General features: G+C 57.3%; 1 protein-coding gene across 6 annotated transcripts in view; it reads right to left on the bottom strand.

Annotated features, from left to right (window-relative positions):
• ARHGAP26 (Rho GTPase activating protein 26) overlaps window positions 1–19,819 on the bottom strand; it is a 200,940-nt gene that overhangs the window by 127,884 nt on the left and 53,237 nt on the right. For all 6 annotated transcript variants that reach the window (XR_008452247.1, XR_008452248.1, XM_054079751.1 and 3 more), the window contains 3 exons: window positions 1,668–1,763; window positions 618–679; window positions 143–214 (listed from right to left, as the gene is read on the bottom strand). Coding sequence is in view for 4 of the 6 variants with exons in the window: in XM_054079751.1 (XP_053935726.1) it covers window positions 143–214; window positions 618–679; window positions 1,668–1,763 (230 nt within the window). In the remaining 2 variants the exon portion in view is untranslated. The remainder of the gene's footprint in view (window positions 1–142; window positions 215–617; window positions 680–1,667; window positions 1,764–19,819) is intronic.

Raw genomic sequence — 19,819 nt, 5'->3', positions numbered from 1 at the left:
CATCGACTTCTCTGGGCAACCTGGGCCAGGGCCTCCCCACCCTCATTGTGAAGAATTTCTTCGTAATGTCTAATCTAAATCTTCTCTCGTCCAATTTAAGCCATTAAAGGAGAAGACATGGCTCGGCGCAGCAGCAGCCTACCTTAGCAGCTCCGATCTGCTCTTTGCGAAACTTCTCCAGCGGCGTGATCAGCACCTCGCTGGCATTCTCGATCTACCGGGCAAAGACAGGCACAACTCACCCATCACCTTTCGCCCAGCTCAGCTCCAGACGCCCCGGTGCTGCCTAGCAGCTTCTCCCTCCCGCAGTCCACAGAACCCTGCAGGCTTTGCCCCCTTTGGCTCTGCGCTGGCTGAGGGTGAGCCCCACCAGCACCAGCGCTGGCCATCTCCCAACAGCATGACAAGATGTTGATGCTCTTCAAGTGTGCCCCACCACAAAGACCACCCTTCCCTCCCTGCACTCTCCCCTCCAGCTCTGCCCCGGGCAAGGGAAGGGCCCCCAGGGCTGGCAGCACCCACTGTGCAGCGTGTGCCACACACCACTCACTGCGGCAGAGCCACCAGCGGCAGCAGCAGTGCTGCACCCATCCCGCTCCCCGTGGACGGCGCCATACCATGCGCATCCGCTCATCCTCCAGGTTCCGCAGCACAGTAGCAAATTCCTGCAGAGACTTGGCTGGAAGAAACACACAGTCAACGTTTAACAACATTTTATCTTCTTTTTAAATAAGAAAGAGACTGAACAAGGTTTTTTTGCTTGTTTGTGCTTCAAGAGGCTTTGGGGGTCGGCTGGCTGGGGGGGTTCTCTCCCTAGAAAGGCTTCCCGTTGCATCCAGAAGCAACCAGCAGCAGAGCATCCCCAGCACCGCATTCCCACCTCCAGAAAGGAATGCCACATCCTCACCTTGGACCTGTCCTACCCAGCAGCCGCCTGCTGGTCAGCCCCACAGCTCAGCCCCAGCCCCAGCCACGCTCAGCACACGAGCAGCAGCTCACCAGCATGTGCATTGCAGCAAGGGGGCTTGGATGAGAAAGCTATTTTTTTCTGAGAGACTCGGTACAAATAAATAAGCAAAGTTAAATCAAGGCTAAAGCACATTTGCTCTCCTGGCTCCAGACGATGTGCACAATAAGCTCTACAAATTCAGCTGTGGCAGAAGCAGGATAACATGGAGTGAAGCAGCTGAAGCTGCTGCCCTGCACCACGACAAGCTCCAAGGGGGAGCCGGGCTCAGTTTGGAGGGCGCTGCCAGGCTCTGTGCTGCTGGATCCTCTGCTCCCACAGCCAGGTAGTGAGGCTGCTGCTCTTCTCCTGCAGATCACAGCCCCTTGCAGTGTAATTCACCATGGCCACATCTCCAAACCCTTGCTCTCCAGTGGGAAAGGGCCAGATAAACAAGATGGTTTCACGTATGGGCAATTTCCTTCCTTTCCTACCTAGCAGGGCTAGATTTAGGCCAAGAAGCAACAGCTGATTTCCTTGGGAAGGCTTTGCTGATGTTGAAACAGGAGAAATATGCCACTTCCAGAGAGCAGGAAAGCCACGAGACAGACTCCCAGGCCCCTTGGCACCCTCATGTGTGTTTATTCCCTGTGCCCTGCTCAGCTCAGGGGTCTGGAGCGCAGCCTCTGGGCTCCCCATAGCACCAGCACCGAGCACTCACCTATGCAGATCTCATCATCTGTTTCAGCGTCACCGATGCACTGGAATTTAAACTCATTGAGGGAGTCTGCAAACTTGCGCTTGGCTGCCGACAGGTCTGCCAAGAGAGCGGGAGAGGAGAAAACACAGATGTTAGAAAAGGAAAAAGCCCACCAACAGCACGATGCAGGTAGATGCATAATCCCAGTTGGCCAGGCCCTGCGGAGAGACCTGCCCGATAGGGCTCCCTGGTGCCAGGGAAGCCCGAGAGCACTGTCCCCCCAGGGACGTGGCTCTGCGAGGTCCCACCAGCACCTGCCAAAATACACTACAGGGGATGAAACCTCAAAACACCGTGAGAAACACGCAGGAGCTCAAGCCTTGTGCCATGGGGCAGTGGCAAACCGTGACACACAGTGGCACCACCCAAGAGACAGCACCTTTGCACGGGCTCCCAGTCCGGCCGAGGGAAGGCACCATGTACAGGCGATAATGCAGAGGTTTATTGCTTTCCAAGATGCAGATTCTCTCTGAGATCTGAATCCTATTAAGTTCTTACTTGCAGTGACCCAAGCGGATCCAGGATTGGCTTTTCGAACTGGCCCCGTAACCCTGCACACACACACACATGCACACCCGGCTCTGCAAGGCCACCGGCTCGGAGAGGAACTTGTACTTGAGCAACGCGAGGCACTGCAGGCACACAGAACGTAAGGAAGATGTGATGCTGATTCCCCTGTGCATTTCTTCACTCAAAAGAGTGAAGAGTCCATAAATTCAGTGGCTTTTCCCCTTTGCAAGCACAGGTGGTAAACATGCGTGAGCACACAAAGGCCATTTCCTCCAATCAGACACCAACAACCAAAAGATAACCACAAAGGAATCCAAATGTTTTGCTTTTCCTGTGGGATAAGAGAATTCAAAGCTTTCTCTAAGCACTAAAGCTGCTCTCAGAGTCCTCCTTTTTTTGGAGGCCGGGACTAATCCTGCCCACCACTCGGTCCTGGCTGACTGAACTCAACTGGTGCAGTTCGCCCCACTGCCCACGCACCCAGAGCCGAGCAGCCCCCCTGCCCTTGCTGTGGCAACCAGAGGGATCAGGGTCTTTAAGCCAGTCCCCAAAGCCGGGTGGCCTCCTGCCTCCTCTGGAATAATAACCAAGATGACGTTAATCACTTAAGGAGCCGTTTCCTCTCCTCCAGCTCCCTGCTGCCTAGCAGCCCCCAGCCACGCTCTCCCTGCCCGCACTGCCCAGAGCAGTGGTGGCTGCCCCATCCCTGGAGTGTTCAAGGCCAGGCTGGATGCTTTTCAGGGCTTGGAGCCCCTGATCCAGTGGGATGTCCCTGCCCATAGCAGCAGTGGAACTGGATGGGGTTCAAGGTCCCTTCCGACCCAAACCATTCCACAATTCTATGATCATGCACGGTACATCCCCAGACCAACCAGATGGGCTGTGTGTCCCTTGCCCACTAGCTGGGCAGGATTCCGAATAAGATGCTGCCCAGTGTGGGTGCAAACCCCCCGGAGGGAGCTGAGCTCCCCTGGCCCAGGCAGCGTGAGGAGTAGGCTGGGGCTCTGCAGACACCAGGCACGAGCTGGGGTGAAGCCCAGAAGCTTTCGGAGCTGGTGATGCCCACTAGGAAAGGCCCACATCGCTTATAAATAAACAAGGCAGAAGCAGGAGAAGAAGGAGATAATTCCCCCATGCGACAGCGATAAAGGAGGATCATTGGCAGCTGCTCACTGCACAACGCAGCCAAGTCACAGGGGTGGCGTGGATGCTAAAATTAGCCAGAAAAGGAGAGAGAGACACCCACGCCCACACCACACGTCTGGAGGCAAGCGAGGAGCCAGCCTGGAGGAACCCCATTGTCTTCCTTGTGCCAACATCAGAGCCACCGACACTCCCAGCATCCTGTTTTCCTAAAAGCTTGAACCTCTCATCTATATTTTGGGGAAAAATCTCTCCAGTGAAAGCAGCTAAAGCTGCAGTTGTGCTGCCAGCACGGACATGTGGGGAAAGCAGGGTGGCTCCTCCGAGGGTCAGCTCAGCTCCTGAGGCTTCTTCTCCAGGGCTGTGGAGGAGCAAACCCAAAATCCTACAAAGGCTCAACAGAAACTTCTGCTTCCTCTCATGCACGACTAAAAACCACCCGGACCCCACGCATGAGTCACAGCAAGGCTGCGCCAAGGGCTATGAAAGTTTTGCTTCCAAGCTCTCCCGCTGGCTTCATCAGTAACCGCAACATCAGGGAAAACCACACAGAGCCAGGAAAATCCTTCTGCCTGAGCAACGCAACCAGTCCGGGGCACCACAGGATGGTGGTTCTGCACGGACAGGAGCTGGGCAGGCTGGGATGGATCCAGGGACACAGAGGTGCTGGCAGAAGCAGCGAGGTTCCGACATGCCAGCAGGGACAGTGCCGGGGCAGCCCCGCGCCTGGAGCAGCTTTCCTGTGCCCATCGTGCCTCACACAGGGCATCGAAGATCTCCAGGGGCAGCAGGGGAGGCGCGGTGTTCAGCAGAGGAATCCCAGGAGGCAAAACCAGCCCTGGGCGAGCTGCTGAAACACCAGGAGGGTGGGAGGGCAAGCGATGGTCCCTGCCACCCCAAGCTGCAGCCACCTCGGGAGAACCTGGAGTGCAGCTGCTGTGGAGCCACATGCACACCTGCGTCCAGGATCTGAGACAAACCACATGGAGAAGGCACCAGCCAAGCAGCAGCAAAGCATATCTCCATCCCACCTGCAAGGTAACGCCTGCAGAACTGCTGAGGCAGCCAGGGTTCCCCTGCCCCACATACCGCAGTGCGGTGAGCGCACCCGAGTCTCACCTCTGGTCAACACACATTGTGCTAAAGAACTAAGTGCGCAGTTCCCAGCCTCACTGCACCCGCCCGTCCTCCCCTCCAGCACGGGACCGTCCTGCCCCACCGTCCCGCAGGCTGCTCTCCTCCTCCTCGCTCACACCCCCACGCTGGCAGGGACACCACAATCCCATCAGGAAAGTTCACTTGACATAAAACAGGCACACACTCTGCATGCCGGAGGTCCAGCTGCGTAGCCACAGCAACCGATAATCAAAATAAAATGCCCTCTTAAAAGTGACGTATCGGCTCCTCACTGCGACACCCGCTCAAGTGTTCAGGGGAGCAGCCCAGCAGTGTGCCCCTTCCCAGGTACTTTCCCTTCCTGGCAGAGGGTCTACGACCTGAACCAGGGGCAACAGGGGAGAAAACTGCAGAGGACGGGGATGAGCATCACGGAGAGAGAGACAAGACCTCGCAGACAGCCTAGGCACCGGCAGGGCCCCATCTCGGCAAGGAGGGCGCTGGAGCTGAGCTCCAAGGTCTGATCCTGTCTTTCCCAGCAGTAAGTAGAGAGCCATAATCACAGATGGAAGAAGGCAGCCGGGTGCCAGCCTTGCTGCTCGTCCCTAAAGTGCCCAGCATCGCTGCTCCATCAGCTCAGCAAAGCTGAGTGCCACGGAGGGCGCAGGCAGGGGCTCTGCGTCCAGGCAGCTCCATGAGGGCTGCGACCTGAGCGGTTCCTGCACAACAGCGCTGAGCTGCAGCCTTGCTCTCCTTGTGAACAGTTCCTTTGGAAATGTTCAGGAGTTGGTTTTCTGGCTGCGTCCCCAAAACACAACCGCTCCACTCTGAGGAACGAAGCATCGCACGGAGCCCTGCTGCCACGCATGGCCCTGCCGCAGCGTGCAGGCAGCCGCTGCCAGAGCCAGAGCAGGGGTACGTGGCGATTCACCACACACCCCAGCACCAGCCCTCGCCCAGCAGATATGCTCAGCACCCTCGCCATCCACCGCAGGGCGAGCGCAGAGGGGCTGTCCCAGCGGGGCAGAGGGCAGTTGCCTGCGCCTGGAAGCAGCCCCTGATACCCCCTTTTCTGTCCCTCCGCCCTCACACCCAGCTCAGGGGTCAGCCCGCTTCTGCCCTGGTGCTCCACATCTCCCCTCCTGCCACCACCAGCCAGGGAGCTGTGTAATCGCTGGCTGCGTTCCTGTCCCAGCCTCACAACTCCAGGCACTGGGGCTCCCTCCAAACCCAGCTGAAGCCGAGGCCGCTGCAGCCTGGAGCGGCTCTGCAAGGGATCAGCAGCGAGAGTGCACCTCACCCTCCTGCCCTCTGTCCTTCCAAACCACCCAGCATCCCTCCTCCTCCTCCACAGCTACTGAGAGTCAAATCTTCCTTCTGGGAAGTGGCTGCTATTACTGCAACGACACAGAAGTGGTTCGTTTTTACATAAAAAGCCCCTTCCAAAGGAATTTGGAACTATTGAAAAAGTCCGTTTATAGAAGGAAGACATTATGATTTCCCAACCCTACCGACGTGTCCAGCACTCACTCTGTCCTCAACACTGGCTTCCAGCTCCTTCCTCATCTTCATCCTTCAGTTGGACATCTCACCTCTACGTGGTGCCTCTACCACCACCCTCTCTTTGTGTTCAGTATTTAAAAGAGGTTTTCCCAAAGGGACCACAGAGGTGAGATGCACTGAAACCTGAAAACCTGGGCAGAGGCACAGCTGGGAGCTTCTCCCTTAAATCCAGATTTCTACGGCAGGGAGAAGAGATTGCAGCCCCTTCATTCGCATGCTTTTCCTAGCTGGGATGGATGGCTGGGAAACGTGACCACAGGAGACAGAGGGAAACAGAACACATCAAAATGAGATGTCAAGAAGACAAATGTCCCCTCCTGCCCAGCCTTGCTGCCCGTCAGGGACCGCAGCTGTGTATGTTTGAACCAGCAGGTTGGCCAGGGAAAAAGATAAACTGCTGGCTCGGGAAGCAGGGGCTCTCCCCAAAGCTGAGTTTGCAGCCAGCTTGTTATTTAAGCTGGGAAAAAGCAAAACTAGCTCTGGTTTAGCTGTTCTCTGGGGACACGTAGGACAGAGGCAGGAGCAGCAGGAGGCTGCGGGCAGTGCAAGTGAAAGACAAACCCTCTGACAAGTCCGGGAGTGAAGGGTTAATGCTGCTGCAAATGGGGAACGCAAAGGATGCTGATGAGGCCAGTTGCACTTTGGGTGTCTGACAGAGGCTGTGCTCACACGGAGCGGTATTTCCACACTTCCTGCAAAGAAAATTGCTTAATAGCCTATATTTAATGCTCAATCGGACAACAGGAACTGAGACTCCTGCCCCTTCCTTCCTCCGCGGCAGGGAACTGCAAGGAATGGCAGGCTCAGGCTGTGCGCTCCCTGCAAGCCCCCGGGGAGGGACAGCAGGGTCCCTCTGACAGGCAGGACAGAAGCCACCAGCTCCATTCTCATGGGGTTGAGATATTCTTAAAGCTTCTCAAAAGTAATCTGCACCTACTGCACGGTCCCTCTTCTGGCTCTTTTGTAAGAAAAAGCCTCCAGCCCTCCTCACTGACCCCAAGGCAAACCTGTCATGCCATGCAAGCTGCTGCGCGCTAGCCCCAAGCCAAGCATGCAAGCCATAAGCGTGGTGTGCAAGCCACAAGCCAAGTTTGCTAGCCATGAACAAAGCGTGTTAGCCACAAGCCCACCACGCAAGCCATGAGCCTGGTGTGCAAGCCACGTGCCAAGTATGCTAGCCATGTACCAAATATGCTAGCCACAAGCCCACCATGCAAGCCGCGCTGCTGCCAGCCCTAGGGAGGGGACAGGGACACTGCAGCAGGACACGGAGCAGCGAGGGGCAGCGCCTCGCCCCACACTCCCCACGGGTTCACAGCAGGGTCTGACAGCATGCAGCATGGCAGGGGCTGGTTCACCTATAGCACCGCCTCGATGGCCCTGCCGTGAGCCTCCTCCGCTGATGCCAGGGCAGGATCCGGCCAGAGGATCTGTCCTGTGAACCAGCCTGGGCACCCGGAGCAGGCGGATCTGGGGGTCACTACAGAACCCCCCACAGAGCTGCAGAGAGCGCAGGGCACGGCACAGCCCACTCGGCTGCCCTGGTGGCAACTCTGCAGCCCCGCAGCTGCCCTCGCTGCCGCAGCTGGCACCCAGCAACCCCATGGCAGGCAGGGGACAGCCAGGACGGGTAATCCAGGGCACAGCCACTCTAATCAGCAGCCAAAACAGCCGGATTACAGCCCACCAAGGGTGCTTAGAAAGCAGCAATATGGTGTCTGTCCCCACAGCGAGCAACCACCCGGCTCCAGGCACAACACCAGAGCGAAGGCACCACAGGGACATGCAATGCCCTGCAGAGCTGGGGGATGCCCGGGAGCAAGGGGTTTGCGAAAGGCGGGAGCTGAGAAGGACCAAATGGTCGTTGCTGTGGGCAGCAGGGCGAGGGAGGGGATAGGGGACTGCCCCTCTGCTCCACTCTTGCGAGAACTCACCTGGAGTCCTGTGTCCAGTTCTTGAATCCCCAACATAAGGAGGAGATGGAACTGTTGGAACGGGTCCAGAGGAGGGCACGGAGATGATGCGAGGGCTGGAGCACCTCTGCTGTGAGGACAGGCTGAGAGAGTTGGGGTTGTTCAGCCTGGAGAGGAGAAGGCTGCGGGGAGACCTTAGAGCAGCTTCCAGTGCTGACAGGGGCTGCAGGAAAGCTGGGGAGGGGCTCTATACAAGGGCATAGAGTGACAGGACAAGTCAGAATGACTTTAAATTGGAAGGCAGAATATTTAGATCAGACACTAGGAAGAAATCCTTCACAGTGAGGGTGGGGAGGCCCTGGCCCAGGGTGCCCAGAGCAGGGGGGGCTGCCCCATCCCTGGAGGGGTTCCAGGCCAGGTTGGATGGGGCTTGGAGCCCCTGATCCAGCGGGAGGTGTCCCTGCCCATGGCAGGGGGGGAACTGGATGGCTTTGAGGTCTCTTCCAACACAAACCATTCCATGATTCCATGACTCCATGCACATGAGCACTGCGCTGCGCTGCCGAGGCTGAGGTGCTTGGGCCAAACCACAGCCCCGTGGGTCACGCAGGAACCCAGCAGCAGTGCCTCACGCCTGGAACCAGTGCTGGCAGCCACCAGCACCAAAACGCAGCACCCAGAGGGGCCCATCCCGGGCACTGCTGGGCTCAGCGTGGAGCGTGAGGGCAGCACTATTACACACTTCATTTGCTCCAAAAGGTTTAAATCCTCTCTCTTTGCACATCCCAGTGCAGGTCAGCAAAAGCCATGCCGCTGCGAGACACCGCGGTTCTCTGCACCCGGCACAATCCCCAAACCGCTTTCATACATAATTAGCATTGACTTGTTTATTAAATAACTTCTCCACCAGGCGGTTGGAGTTAATCAGTGATTTAATATGGGGCTGCAGCTGCTGGCAGGTTCCCCCTCTGATTCATCGCTTCAGTACATAAAACCAGACGAGCAGAGATTACCCCACCTCCGGCAGCAGCTTCTGCCACCACCGTCGTGCGCAGAACCCTGCGGAAACACTGCTCTGGTCCAGAGGGAGGCTGCACCAAGCGGGAGGTAACCCTGAGGATGGGTGCAACGGGTGCAGTCCCTGTGCCTGCCCCACGCAGGAACCCCAAGGCAGGGAGCGCATCGCTGCCACAGCCCCACAGCCCCCACAGACCCCACTGCGGTGCCTTTACCGCACGCACAGCCTCAGCCAAAACACAGCACTGAGCCTCATCTCAGCAGCGCAGGTGGGGAAGCCAAATCTACACTCAGATGAGATCCCAGGAAGAAATGCTTTCCTGCGAGGGTGGGGAGGCCCTGGCCCAGGCTGCCCAGAGCAGGGGTGGCTGCCCCATCCCTGGAGTGGTTCCAGGCCAGGTTGGATGGGGCTTGGAGGCCCTGATCCAGTGGGAGGTGTCCCTGCCCATGGCCAGAGTGGGACTGGATGGGCTTTGAGGTCCCTTCCAACCCAAACCATTCCACGATGCTATGATTCTAACTTCATTTTACCAAGAAAATTCTACAAACACTTATATCCTACAAACCAGGCTTGAAGGGAAAAACCCAAAACCGCTTGGATATGCTAAAGCCCAATAAAACAGAACAATCTGCCTGAGACGGCCCCAAGACCGAAGATCCAGGAGGTGCCACAGTTTCTGCCCAGCCTTTCACTGGAGCCACGGGAGCACACTGCGCTGCTGCCCAGCCAAGGCATCACCGTATGCCTCGCTTCACACGCTCAACGTGGCTTCATACGGCAAAATGTTTGCCAAAGGGACAGAGAACCCATTGTAGGATGAATGGGACTATTGACTGGGCTTGAACAGCAGATTAGATTTGAGCAACACACTGAAGACATGAATTATTTCCACGGTATTTTAAGAGATAAAAGTTCTGTGCTTCGTGAAAAACACAGTCAGCCTGTGGAAGGACTGCCTGGTTGCACAGCTAAAATTATTCCCCTGCTGTTCAGCAGCCCAGCACCCTGGCCACGTCATCTCACCACCTCCAAAGCAATGATGCTTGGAATTCTCCTGGGAGCCTTGCCAGGCCAGGACGTTTTAGCAAAGCTTCCCGAGAATCCCGAAGAAAGGTACTGAAGATCCAAGGGAAACGAAGCAGAAGGGACCATCAAGTCTCCTGGAGAGATGGTTGGATTTCTAGGAAGATGAAGGAGGTTTGGTGCCTGGGGACACAAGGTGTCCCTTGCCCACAGCTGACAAGCTTGCAGGCGTCTAGCCCTGCTCGAAGGGAAAGGAAACAGCCGGACTGTGGGGAACAGGAGGGTTTGCTGGCAGGAGTTGACTTTGCTTATGCATTGCCAGAAAGGTTAAGGCAAGGGAGAAAGGGGACAGATTTAAAACAAGAGAGAAAGCAAGAAGCAACACCTACCTAGCTGTGGGGTGGGGCTGTTCTCACTCTAGAATGGAGGGAAAAGTACCTCCTTTTCCCACAGTGAGCCCTCACAGGGAAGACCGGAGCCTGACGCAGCCCCTCCTTGCCAGCTGCAGCCCTGGCCACGAGCTCACGGAGCCCCAGCAGCGAGACGGAGCTTTACAGAAAGCTTCAGAATCAGTAAAAACAATGTCAGGGATTCCCAGAAACACCTGGTCACAGATGCACGAGGCACCACAGTCTCCTGCCTGCTCCTCTAATCACCTGTGCTAGAAATGGTCCAAACCTGCAAGGACTCCTTTGGTAACCCCCTCCAAAATGCTGCTGGCGGTCAGGCTGCTGGCAGCCCTGCGAGCACGGCACAGCCCGGTGTGACATCCTGCAGTGGGGGACGGGGGCTCCGACAGCGCAGGGGGTGAGAAGCTGCTTCCTTTGAGTCATGCGGCTCCGGCCGCTCTTCTGTTGCCAGCATCCACCTCCTGGTTTGAGGAAGCTGATGGTTAACCAGAGCCCTCGTCCTTCTGCCCTTACTTTTCTGACCTGGATCCAGCCCTGACCCTTCTCAGTTTCTGGATGTCCTAAGCCACATGCAGAGCCTGCTTTGCCGCAGACACCTTGCGCAGGGGTCTCGCTGCCGCTCTCCATCCTTCCTGTTCAGCTTTTCTCAGCACTTGCCCATCACTTCCTATTGCAACAAAACCCCAACAGCAGCTTTCATGACTCAGATCTTTATCTCATGATGACTGAGACGTTTCAGAAACCCAGCGCAAGCAAATACCTCTGCCCATTCTCCTCTCCCCATGCCAGTGGTAAGACAGTATATGGCCAAAGCAGCAGAGACCATACAACCCTACAACCATGGAACGGTTTGTGTTCGAAGGGACCTCAAAGCCATCCAGTTCCCCCCCTGCCATGGGCAGGGACACCTCCCACTGGATCAGGGGCTCCAAACCCCATCCAACCTGGCCTGGAACCCCTCCAGGGATGGGGCAGCCACCACTGCTCTGGGCAACCTGGGCCAGGGCCTCCCCACCTGAACAGGAAAAAATTCCTTCCCGAGATCTCATCTCAATCTCCCCTCTTCCAGCTTCAAACCATTCCCCCTCGTCCTATCCCGGCACCCCCTGATCAAGAGCCCCTCCCTGCTGAGAGTCGCCCCCAGAGGTACCCTCACACCAGCGCTGGGCACACCAATCCCCCAACAGCAAAGGGCTCAACAACGTCTCTGTGCTTCTGGGAAAGGAAGATGTGGGGAGGCTCCCATCCTTCCTGCCCCACGTGGAAACCCTGGACTATGTTCTCTACCTGCCCAAACAGGATTTCTCAGAAGTAAACGCTCCAAAGCAAAGCGCTCTGGTTAGTGCCCAGCACAGTTCAGCCCTGCCCAGTTCTGCGGTAACCAGGTTATTTGTGAAGGGGAAGGAGGAACGCGACGAGCTGCAGCAGCTCTCGGTTCAGAGACACAGGTGGGGAAAAGATGGAGATGATGGCAGGTGGGGGCAAAGGAAAGCAAAGGAAAACAAAATGACTCGAGAAATCCAGGAGCTGCCTGCGAGTGCAGCCTGAAGGGTGGGTAGAGCACTGTGAGCCACCCCTGCCTGTGGCCAGGACAAGGAAGGAGAACACAAAACCCACAAACGATGCAAATGACCCTAGGAAAGGCTTCCCATTTCTGGGGTGCTGAGGAAAGCAAAGTCTGCAGCTGCAAGAGTACACATCCTAGAGCAGGCCCTCCCTCCCAGCAAGGAGTACCAGGGCTTGGAGAAAGGCAGGCGAGGTGCCTGCGAGCAGAGCCTTCTCAGCAGCATCTGGGAACCAGCCTGAAACCCCTGGGATGCTCTTTGAAGATCAGGGGCCCAAAGCTGGGTACCAACACTCCAGCACACGGCTTCCAGGCTGGCCATCACCGTGTTGGGAAGAGGCACGCCAGATCGCTGCAGCCACACTGCCACCCACCAGCACCACGTGGAGTCCTGTGCCCACCACCCACCAAGAGTGGCTTCCTGGGGCTTTGCATGAAGGTGGCAACATCCCAGCCCTTCCAAAGGTCCCCAGAGCATCGCTGCCCACAGCACAGCCCGTTTGCACCCAGGGAACTCGGTGCACTGGGGCACAAGCAGGCTCCCCGCATGCGAGGAAGGTCAGCACCCTCGTGGTGCCAACCCCACTCTCCTGCGCTGGCCCTGAACACACAGAGCATTCTGTGCACTTAGCAGCAAAACAAAACAAAACGAGATTTCTCCGCTTCCCCACCCAGCTACCAGGTCTGGCACTTTTCCCCATGTTTATTTTCGTTCACATCCTGGTGTTGTTTTATGGCAGAACCCCCAGCCCATCCCAACCAGCAGCCGCAGCGGCAGGCGACGGCTCAGCTGGCAGAAAGTTCACCTGCAGGTGGGCTGGGGAGGCAGCCGGGCATCAGAGCAAAAGGGGGAGCTCAGGCGGGAGCAGACAAGGTCTCTGAATAAAATCAAATGTAAATACCAAACATTCAAACACATGGGAGGGATGCGTCGCAACAGTAAATGAGGGCAGTGGCTTAAGTGGCTGGAAAATGAAATGGAAAACTACTGCCCCAGCTGGCATGTCCAAAGACAGCCAACTGCCCAAGGAAAATAGTGAGGAAGCAGTAGTGAAAATCCTCCTATCACAGCCAGGGTCAGGGGGAGGCACCTGGGAACAGCGCTGCTGCAAGGAGAGCGATGGCACACCTGCAGAGAGTGGCTGTCCTACTGCTCCACTTTTGCTCAGCTGCGAGCCTGAAACCACAAAGGGCATTTCCAATTCCTGCCAGGCAACCCAAACTTCTAGTATCGCCCTTACCCCCATCCCTGGGTCCAGGCACGTCACGCAAATGCATCCAGCCTTACGCCTACGAGCACCCTGTCTCCGAACACAGCGTGGGAATGCCACGTTCCTCACAGCTCCCCATTTCCCCCCCCAGTTCCCTCACTGGGGAGCACAGATGAGTCCACAGAACCGTAACGCATTCCCTGCTAACTGTCATTTACTCCTCCGAGCCTTATCCGTTCCTGCCCTCTCCAAACCCTGGCACGACCCACAGAAGGGCGGCAGATCACTGTACCCTTGCCGCCACAATAATTCATTGACTGGAGCCTGGAATCACATTTCATTAGAATAAACTGCCCTGCCCGAGACAGCTAATCGATTTAGAGGACATTAATCCAGAATAAATGCGCTCCTGGCCAAGGCAATGACCATTAGTGGAGCAGAAGCAGGTGGGGGTCCCGCTGGGCAGGAGGTCCCAGCATGGGGGGGGCCGCTGGCAGAGCCCCCGAGCAGACACCACGCAGGAGCAGATTGCTTCGGGCACCAGCCACGCATTTGGATTAGCTTGTTATTAAATCTAATTAGTTAATAGCTGGCCCGGCAGGGAGCCGGCTTGATTCCTCAAGGGGCAGGTGCTAGAGCATCAGGGTCCGCAGGAGATGCTGGGTCTCAGGGACCCCTGCACCCCACGGGCAGGACAGGAGCCCTCTCCAGCACAGCCATCCAGCCCAAGGCACACGGCAATGACTTGTCCGTCCCTTGGCCTGGCAGCTGCCCCTGTGCAAGGGGCTGTATCCTGAGGGGCAGCATCCCGGCAGCAGCCTCTGCCAGGAGCCGGCACGCCCACAGCCAGGGCAGGAAAGCAGGGTCAGCTCCAGCACCCCGAAACGCAGTTCTGCAGCAGCCAGCTTCCTTCTCCTCCCAAGGAGGCTGCGGAAATTCTTTTGTCTCCAATGTTCTTCCACCTCAGCTGCAAGAACAGGAAAAATCCCACCGTGCTCGTAGGAACGTTACCAGCCACTGAGTCAATTTTTCCTGCTTTGCCAGGAAAAAAAAAAAAGTAAGATCTCCAGCAGAGAGCCTGAAGAGACAGGCAGGGCGAGAAACCGGGTGCATGGCTCAGAGAGCACAGCTGCCTTCAGCCTGGGCTTTCTCCCAAACTTTGCGGCCACCAGCACTGAAAGGGTCAGGAACACGACACTGAGAAATGCTTCCCATCTCCCTGCAGCCTGCCCTTGCTCAAAGGCTGGTGTGTCAGGGCAGAGCCCTGCTCCCCACAGCACCGCGGCTGGAAGGAGCAGAGCCCCAGGTGCCCAGGGCAGCCCAGCGCTCCTCGAGGGACCGAGCAAGGGCAGCGCCTTCCCCCCAAACCCTGCAAGAGAAAGGCAGAGCTGCTGCTGCCTGCGGAAGAGCAAGGGAGAGCCACCCAACCGCTCTGCAGTGGGGTTTGTAAAACATTGCTAAGCAACCAGCACTCGGCGAGGGCAAGATGCTGGAGAGACTAGCAAGAAATCCTTCACGCTGAGGGTGCGGAGGCCCTGGAACAGTTTGCCCAGAGAAGTCGTGGCTGCTCCATCCCTGGAGGGGTTCCAGGCCAGGTTGGATGGGGCTCGGAGCCCCTGATCCAGTGAGAGGTGTCCCTGCCCATGGCAGGGGGGTAGATCTGGATGGGTTCTGAGGTTCCTTCCAGTTCAAACTATTCTATGAAAAGAAAAAAAGAAACAGCAAATGGATACTCTGCCAGGCAGCACTATCAGAAACGCACACACATCAGCTTATTTTACAGCTCATGGCCCGTGCAGAGAACCCTTTGCACTTCCCTTGCTGAGGCACCAATGCAGCATTAGAAGGCACTCAAAAGAAAAGAGCACATGGCTGTGCGCACACGCACACAACACAGCACACACCAGACATGGAGCACACTGGGGTGACATTGACACAATGCAGGTTGCAGGGATGTCCTCGAGCACATCGCCACAGTGATGCAGGTACCGAGGCTGCCGCTGCGCCTGCCCCGCTGCACAGCCGAGGAGCTGGGAAAACCCTGCGCGAAGAGAAGCTTCTCACTTTACAAGATATTTATGACCCAGCTGTAGACAAACAGTCCACATCTTTTTAAAATAGATTATTTTACGCTGCAGCCCAGAACAAAGGGAGCATTTTTGTCTTTTGGGAATAGAAGAGTCGCCTAGTCAGGCTGGTGCGGGGCAGCAAGCACGCATGCGGGCAGCCACGCGAGCACGCACCACACCGCAACGATACCCCCGCACCTGCCCGGGGTGCCGTAGGGAGCATCATACCCCGTCCAGGGATCCAAACCACAGGGAAGAGCAAAGAGCAGCATCAGGGCCCTTCGCTCGCCCCTCGCCACCGCGCTGGCATGGGCAGCCTCGGCACCCACACAGCTGCGCCTGTCGCTCCATGTGCGGGAGCCAGATGGTCCGGAGGCTGGTGTACTTCCCACCAACTCCAGCTAGAAACCGGCTTGGCATCACCACAGAGACAGCCCCTTCCCCCTCTGCAAAGCATCCCATGGCCGCTGTCACACACCCAGGACCCCAGACGAGCTGTGACCCACAAGCTCCCATCCACAGTGGGAGCAGCAGGGAAGCGCAGTTCCTGGCTCCCCCAAGTCAGGCTTGAGTCCACCCCTGCTATTAAGAGCCAGGGCAATGCCCTAACAAGCATGCCTCGTCGGGAGCGTGCAGCCCACAGGACCATGCGGTGCGTGCACGGAGCAGGGATGAGGAGCAGGTGGAAGCGGCATGGAGCACACCAGGGAAAACAGTCTCGGCTGTGCTGGCCGCAGTGACAGCCGCTCGCGTGCCGGGGGGAGGCAGGAGGGATGATTCACACCGAGCAGCGGAGAAGCGAACAAGCTGTGCGGTTTCAGTACACGCTCCCCCTCGCTTGCCTTGCTTCCCGCCCACTACGGTCACGCTACAGCTACTCATCACGCCGCATCCAAACCTGGCTCCTCTGGGTCCGCTTAAAAGCAACAGATCAAAAACACCCAACCTAGTGATGGATACCCAGCGAAACCCATCCTCCTGCCATCCAACTGCTGGACGGTGCACAAGTGCTGCTCAAAACGCCCCGAACTAGAACTGCCACAGTGTGGGCAGGGTTTGCTTTGCCCCATTGCCGTCCCTCGGACAGGACAGGGGTCTCTGAAGCTTCTTTGCTTGGGTGCAGGGATACAAAATCCCAAGCACTCCTGCCTGTTTTGTGCACAGATACTGTTCTGGCTGTGGCATCGCTCCCTGGGTGCAATGGAGAGGCACACGGCAATTTCAGGGTGTCTGTGTGGAGAGCAGAGGGGTCAGTGGTCCCGCTCTGCCGGCACAGTGAGAGGTGACCCTGCTCATCCCACCCCAGCTGCAGGCTCCTGCCTGGCTGGGATCAGCCAGGGAAGGATCAGCCTGTGGGGACACGGGCAGAGCCCCAGCACCATCGCCTCCCACCCTCCCCGCAGCAGCGATGGGAATGGCATTTCCTTGCACCTATTTTCAACATCATTGCTCATTGCCACCATCAAAGGAAAGGAAAAAAAACAGAGGCAATCCAAACAGCTCACCACCCCCGACCGAAGACCCAGGGCACACAGGTAACTCCACACACACCGCAGGCACCACTTGGCACGGCGGGATTGCAGGAACAGAGCCTTAAAGCAGCTGACATTCCCCAGTCCATCCCCCACCAACCCACAAGGGTTGAGTTTAACCCAACAGTGGGCACCTGGTCAGTGCCGGTGCCACAGTGGAGCAGCGGCACGCGCAGGGCAGGCGGCTTCTCTGGACATCATCGCCACACTGGTGTATTGGGACATGCTCCAAGTTAAAGAGATCTCCAAGTCCTGTTAATGAGCTTTCTGCCAGCACAATTTAAAAGACAATCACAAATACATGATCTCCTGCCTGCCCAAGGCCTCCGGCTCACCAGCCACCCTTGCCAGCGCTGCCGAGAGCCCAGATCTGGCTGCAGCCCAGCAGCACAGGGGAGATGGCCGTGGTGGGGCTACAGTCTGCTCACAGCACCAGCTCACTGGCACACACGGAGCTCGAGGAGCTCATCCTGCTCAGGACCTGGGCTCCCACCATCAGCCGCCAAACAAACCAGCACTGTGGGGCCAAGGCTGTGTATGGGGGAGCCCCAGGAGATCCATGGAGACACAAGGGACAATGCCTGGGGATGTCACCGCCAACCTTCTGCATGGATCACAACCACAGGCAGCGCACAGAGGTGAACCACAACAACAACGTGGCTGTCACATCCCAAGTTTTCCTTCTTACAGCCAGGCTGAGCACAGGGTAAGCGTGCAGTCCTCTGGAGCCAGCACTGGCTGCACAGCGATCCCTCCACAACTCACGGTGCAGCCCCACCGTCACAAACACAGCACATCTTCTGAGCAGAAGCACACTGCCATTGCTGATTTCCACCAGAGAGGAAGAGGAGGATCTTTCAAGTGGTACTGAAAAGCAAGCAGAGTATTATCATTTCTATTAGTCCTCGTTTGAATAAAATATCAGACCAGCTATTAAATATGTGACTGCACAAGCCACACAGGTCGTGCAGAGGAGGAAGAAGCTCTCCTTGCCTTCAGCCCTGCAGGCACAGGACTGTCTGGCTGTGCTGTAACCACGTTCCCCTCCCAAAGCACAAAGTATTTCCCACACTAACTGTTTCCTATCAGCCTCCGAAAGCAATAGGGAGGACACAAGCTGACACCAGGAGCCATATTCCACCTTTGCTGAGTGAACAAAGCAGGAAAGATCAAAGCGACTAATCTTAGCAACTGAACCCCAAACCCACATGCTTTCTCCCCAAGATTGGCACTGCAGTTTGCGGCAGGGGGGGCTGCCTGCGTCCCACGGCTGCAGGGCTCGGCACTGGCAGAGCCCCCAACCCTCCAAGTGCAGGGCGAGCTCCGTGGGCAAAGCCAGCTCCCACCACCCAGGAAGGGGGTTCTGCACATATGGACGCGGTGCTACTGCCAAGCCCCGGGAAATCCTCTGAGCCTTGAGGCACTGATTTCCTCGGCACCTGGAAGATGCAAAATGGGCGGTGTGACTCACCTTGGCAGCCCTCAGCCCCGTCGCTCCTCGCAGGCAGCCAGCACCCAGCGCCCGATGGCAGCAGCCAAACACCATTTCTCATGGCTCAGCCAGAGCAGAACCGAACGCAAGCGGCCACAGCAACCCAGCAGGGAGGTATTTTTACTTTTGCACCCTTCAGAAAGCATAACGTTCCTTCTCCTCCAAGCCCGAACCTGCAATAGCACAGCTGCCTCCTAGCCAGGAGCACATCTCCAACAGTAAAGGCTGCACCTGCAGCAGAAGGGCCGTTCCTGGGAAAGAGACGTACACCTCTGCATCTCAGCCTCTCCTCCGTGCAGGGGCAGTGGGAAAGTTTGGGCTGAGGCACTGGGGCACAAGGACCTGTCACCCCAGACAGCACCAAGCAGCCCAGGACACGGCTCTGTCTCCAATGCACCCAAGGGCTTCCACCCTGGAGAGGCAAACAAGGGCATCTGAGCACATGGCACCACGTTATCTGTCCGCCCACGGGCAGCTCTGTCCCCTTGAGTCAGTGTCTCCTCCAGACTCGCTCGAGTCAGGGTGCCTCACCCAGAGAGCCAACTGTGCCAAACCGGGGGGCGCACACCGCAGCCAGGGAAAGGCAGCGACAGAAGCAACGTCAGCCGGGGCAGAAGGCAACTGAAAAGACTGGCCAGAGCCTGAAATACTTTCTTATTGTCAGGCTAATCCTTGTTCCTATCTAAAGGGAATTAACTGCTAGGTTAAACATCGGACAAAAGTTTCACTTTTGTTTCCCTGCGTACCAGCTTTGGGAACAGCACAGGGGCACAGCCATGGGCACACACATCTCACAGAGGCTCAGTTTGGGCAAAAGGCTGCTGAGATGTGGAACAGAATTCATGCACAAACACGCCTCAGAGTGCATGATCCATGGGCAGAGCCAAACACAGCCAAAGGAAAAGTGACCCAAAACCCCAAAGCAGCCCAACTGCGGCTTTTGGGAACACGGGCACCTATACCCTTGCCGTGGAAGTGCCGGGCACAGCCGAGCCCGGTGAGGACATGGCCCTTATCCCTCTCATGGGGAGGGGGTTCGCAGAGCCCCCGCCAGCCCCACCACACAAATTGCAGCCTGCGACGCGAGCGCAGCAGCGGCCGGGGTGTGGACCAGTTCAGTGGCTTCAAATTAGTGCTTGGGACTCAGAAGACAAAGCAAAACAAAACAAGAGCAGAAACGTGGCAGGGCACCGGACTGCACCCGAAGGAGACTGCAGCCCCCCACTGCCGCACCACCCCGAGAGCCAGCACCCACAGCCCCACCACCACAGGGAGACCTGGGGGCTGCAGGGATGAGGAGGAGGAGGAGAGGGAGGAGGAAGAGAAAGGTTCCCCGCTCAGCAACCGTAAGAGCGTGGGGGAGGCTTTGGCTGCCAGCCGCCTGCACCCCCACATCCTCCATCGTTATGTGCACTGCTTGTTTTTTGAAGCAAGCTGCAAAGTATCTTTCTGTCACCATCTGGGCGACTGGGCTCAATATCTCCCTCCACTGAAGCAGAGAGGCTGGAGGCGATGCCAGCGCCGTGGGCAGGGACCCGGCTCCTTGCCT

Source organism: Cuculus canorus, chromosome 14 (genome assembly GCF_017976375.1).
Source record: "Cuculus canorus isolate bCucCan1 chromosome 14, bCucCan1.pri, whole genome shotgun sequence".
NCBI lineage: Eukaryota > Metazoa > Chordata > Aves > Cuculiformes > Cuculidae > Cuculus > Cuculus canorus.
This window is presented reverse-complemented; position numbering and strand designations above follow the sequence as displayed.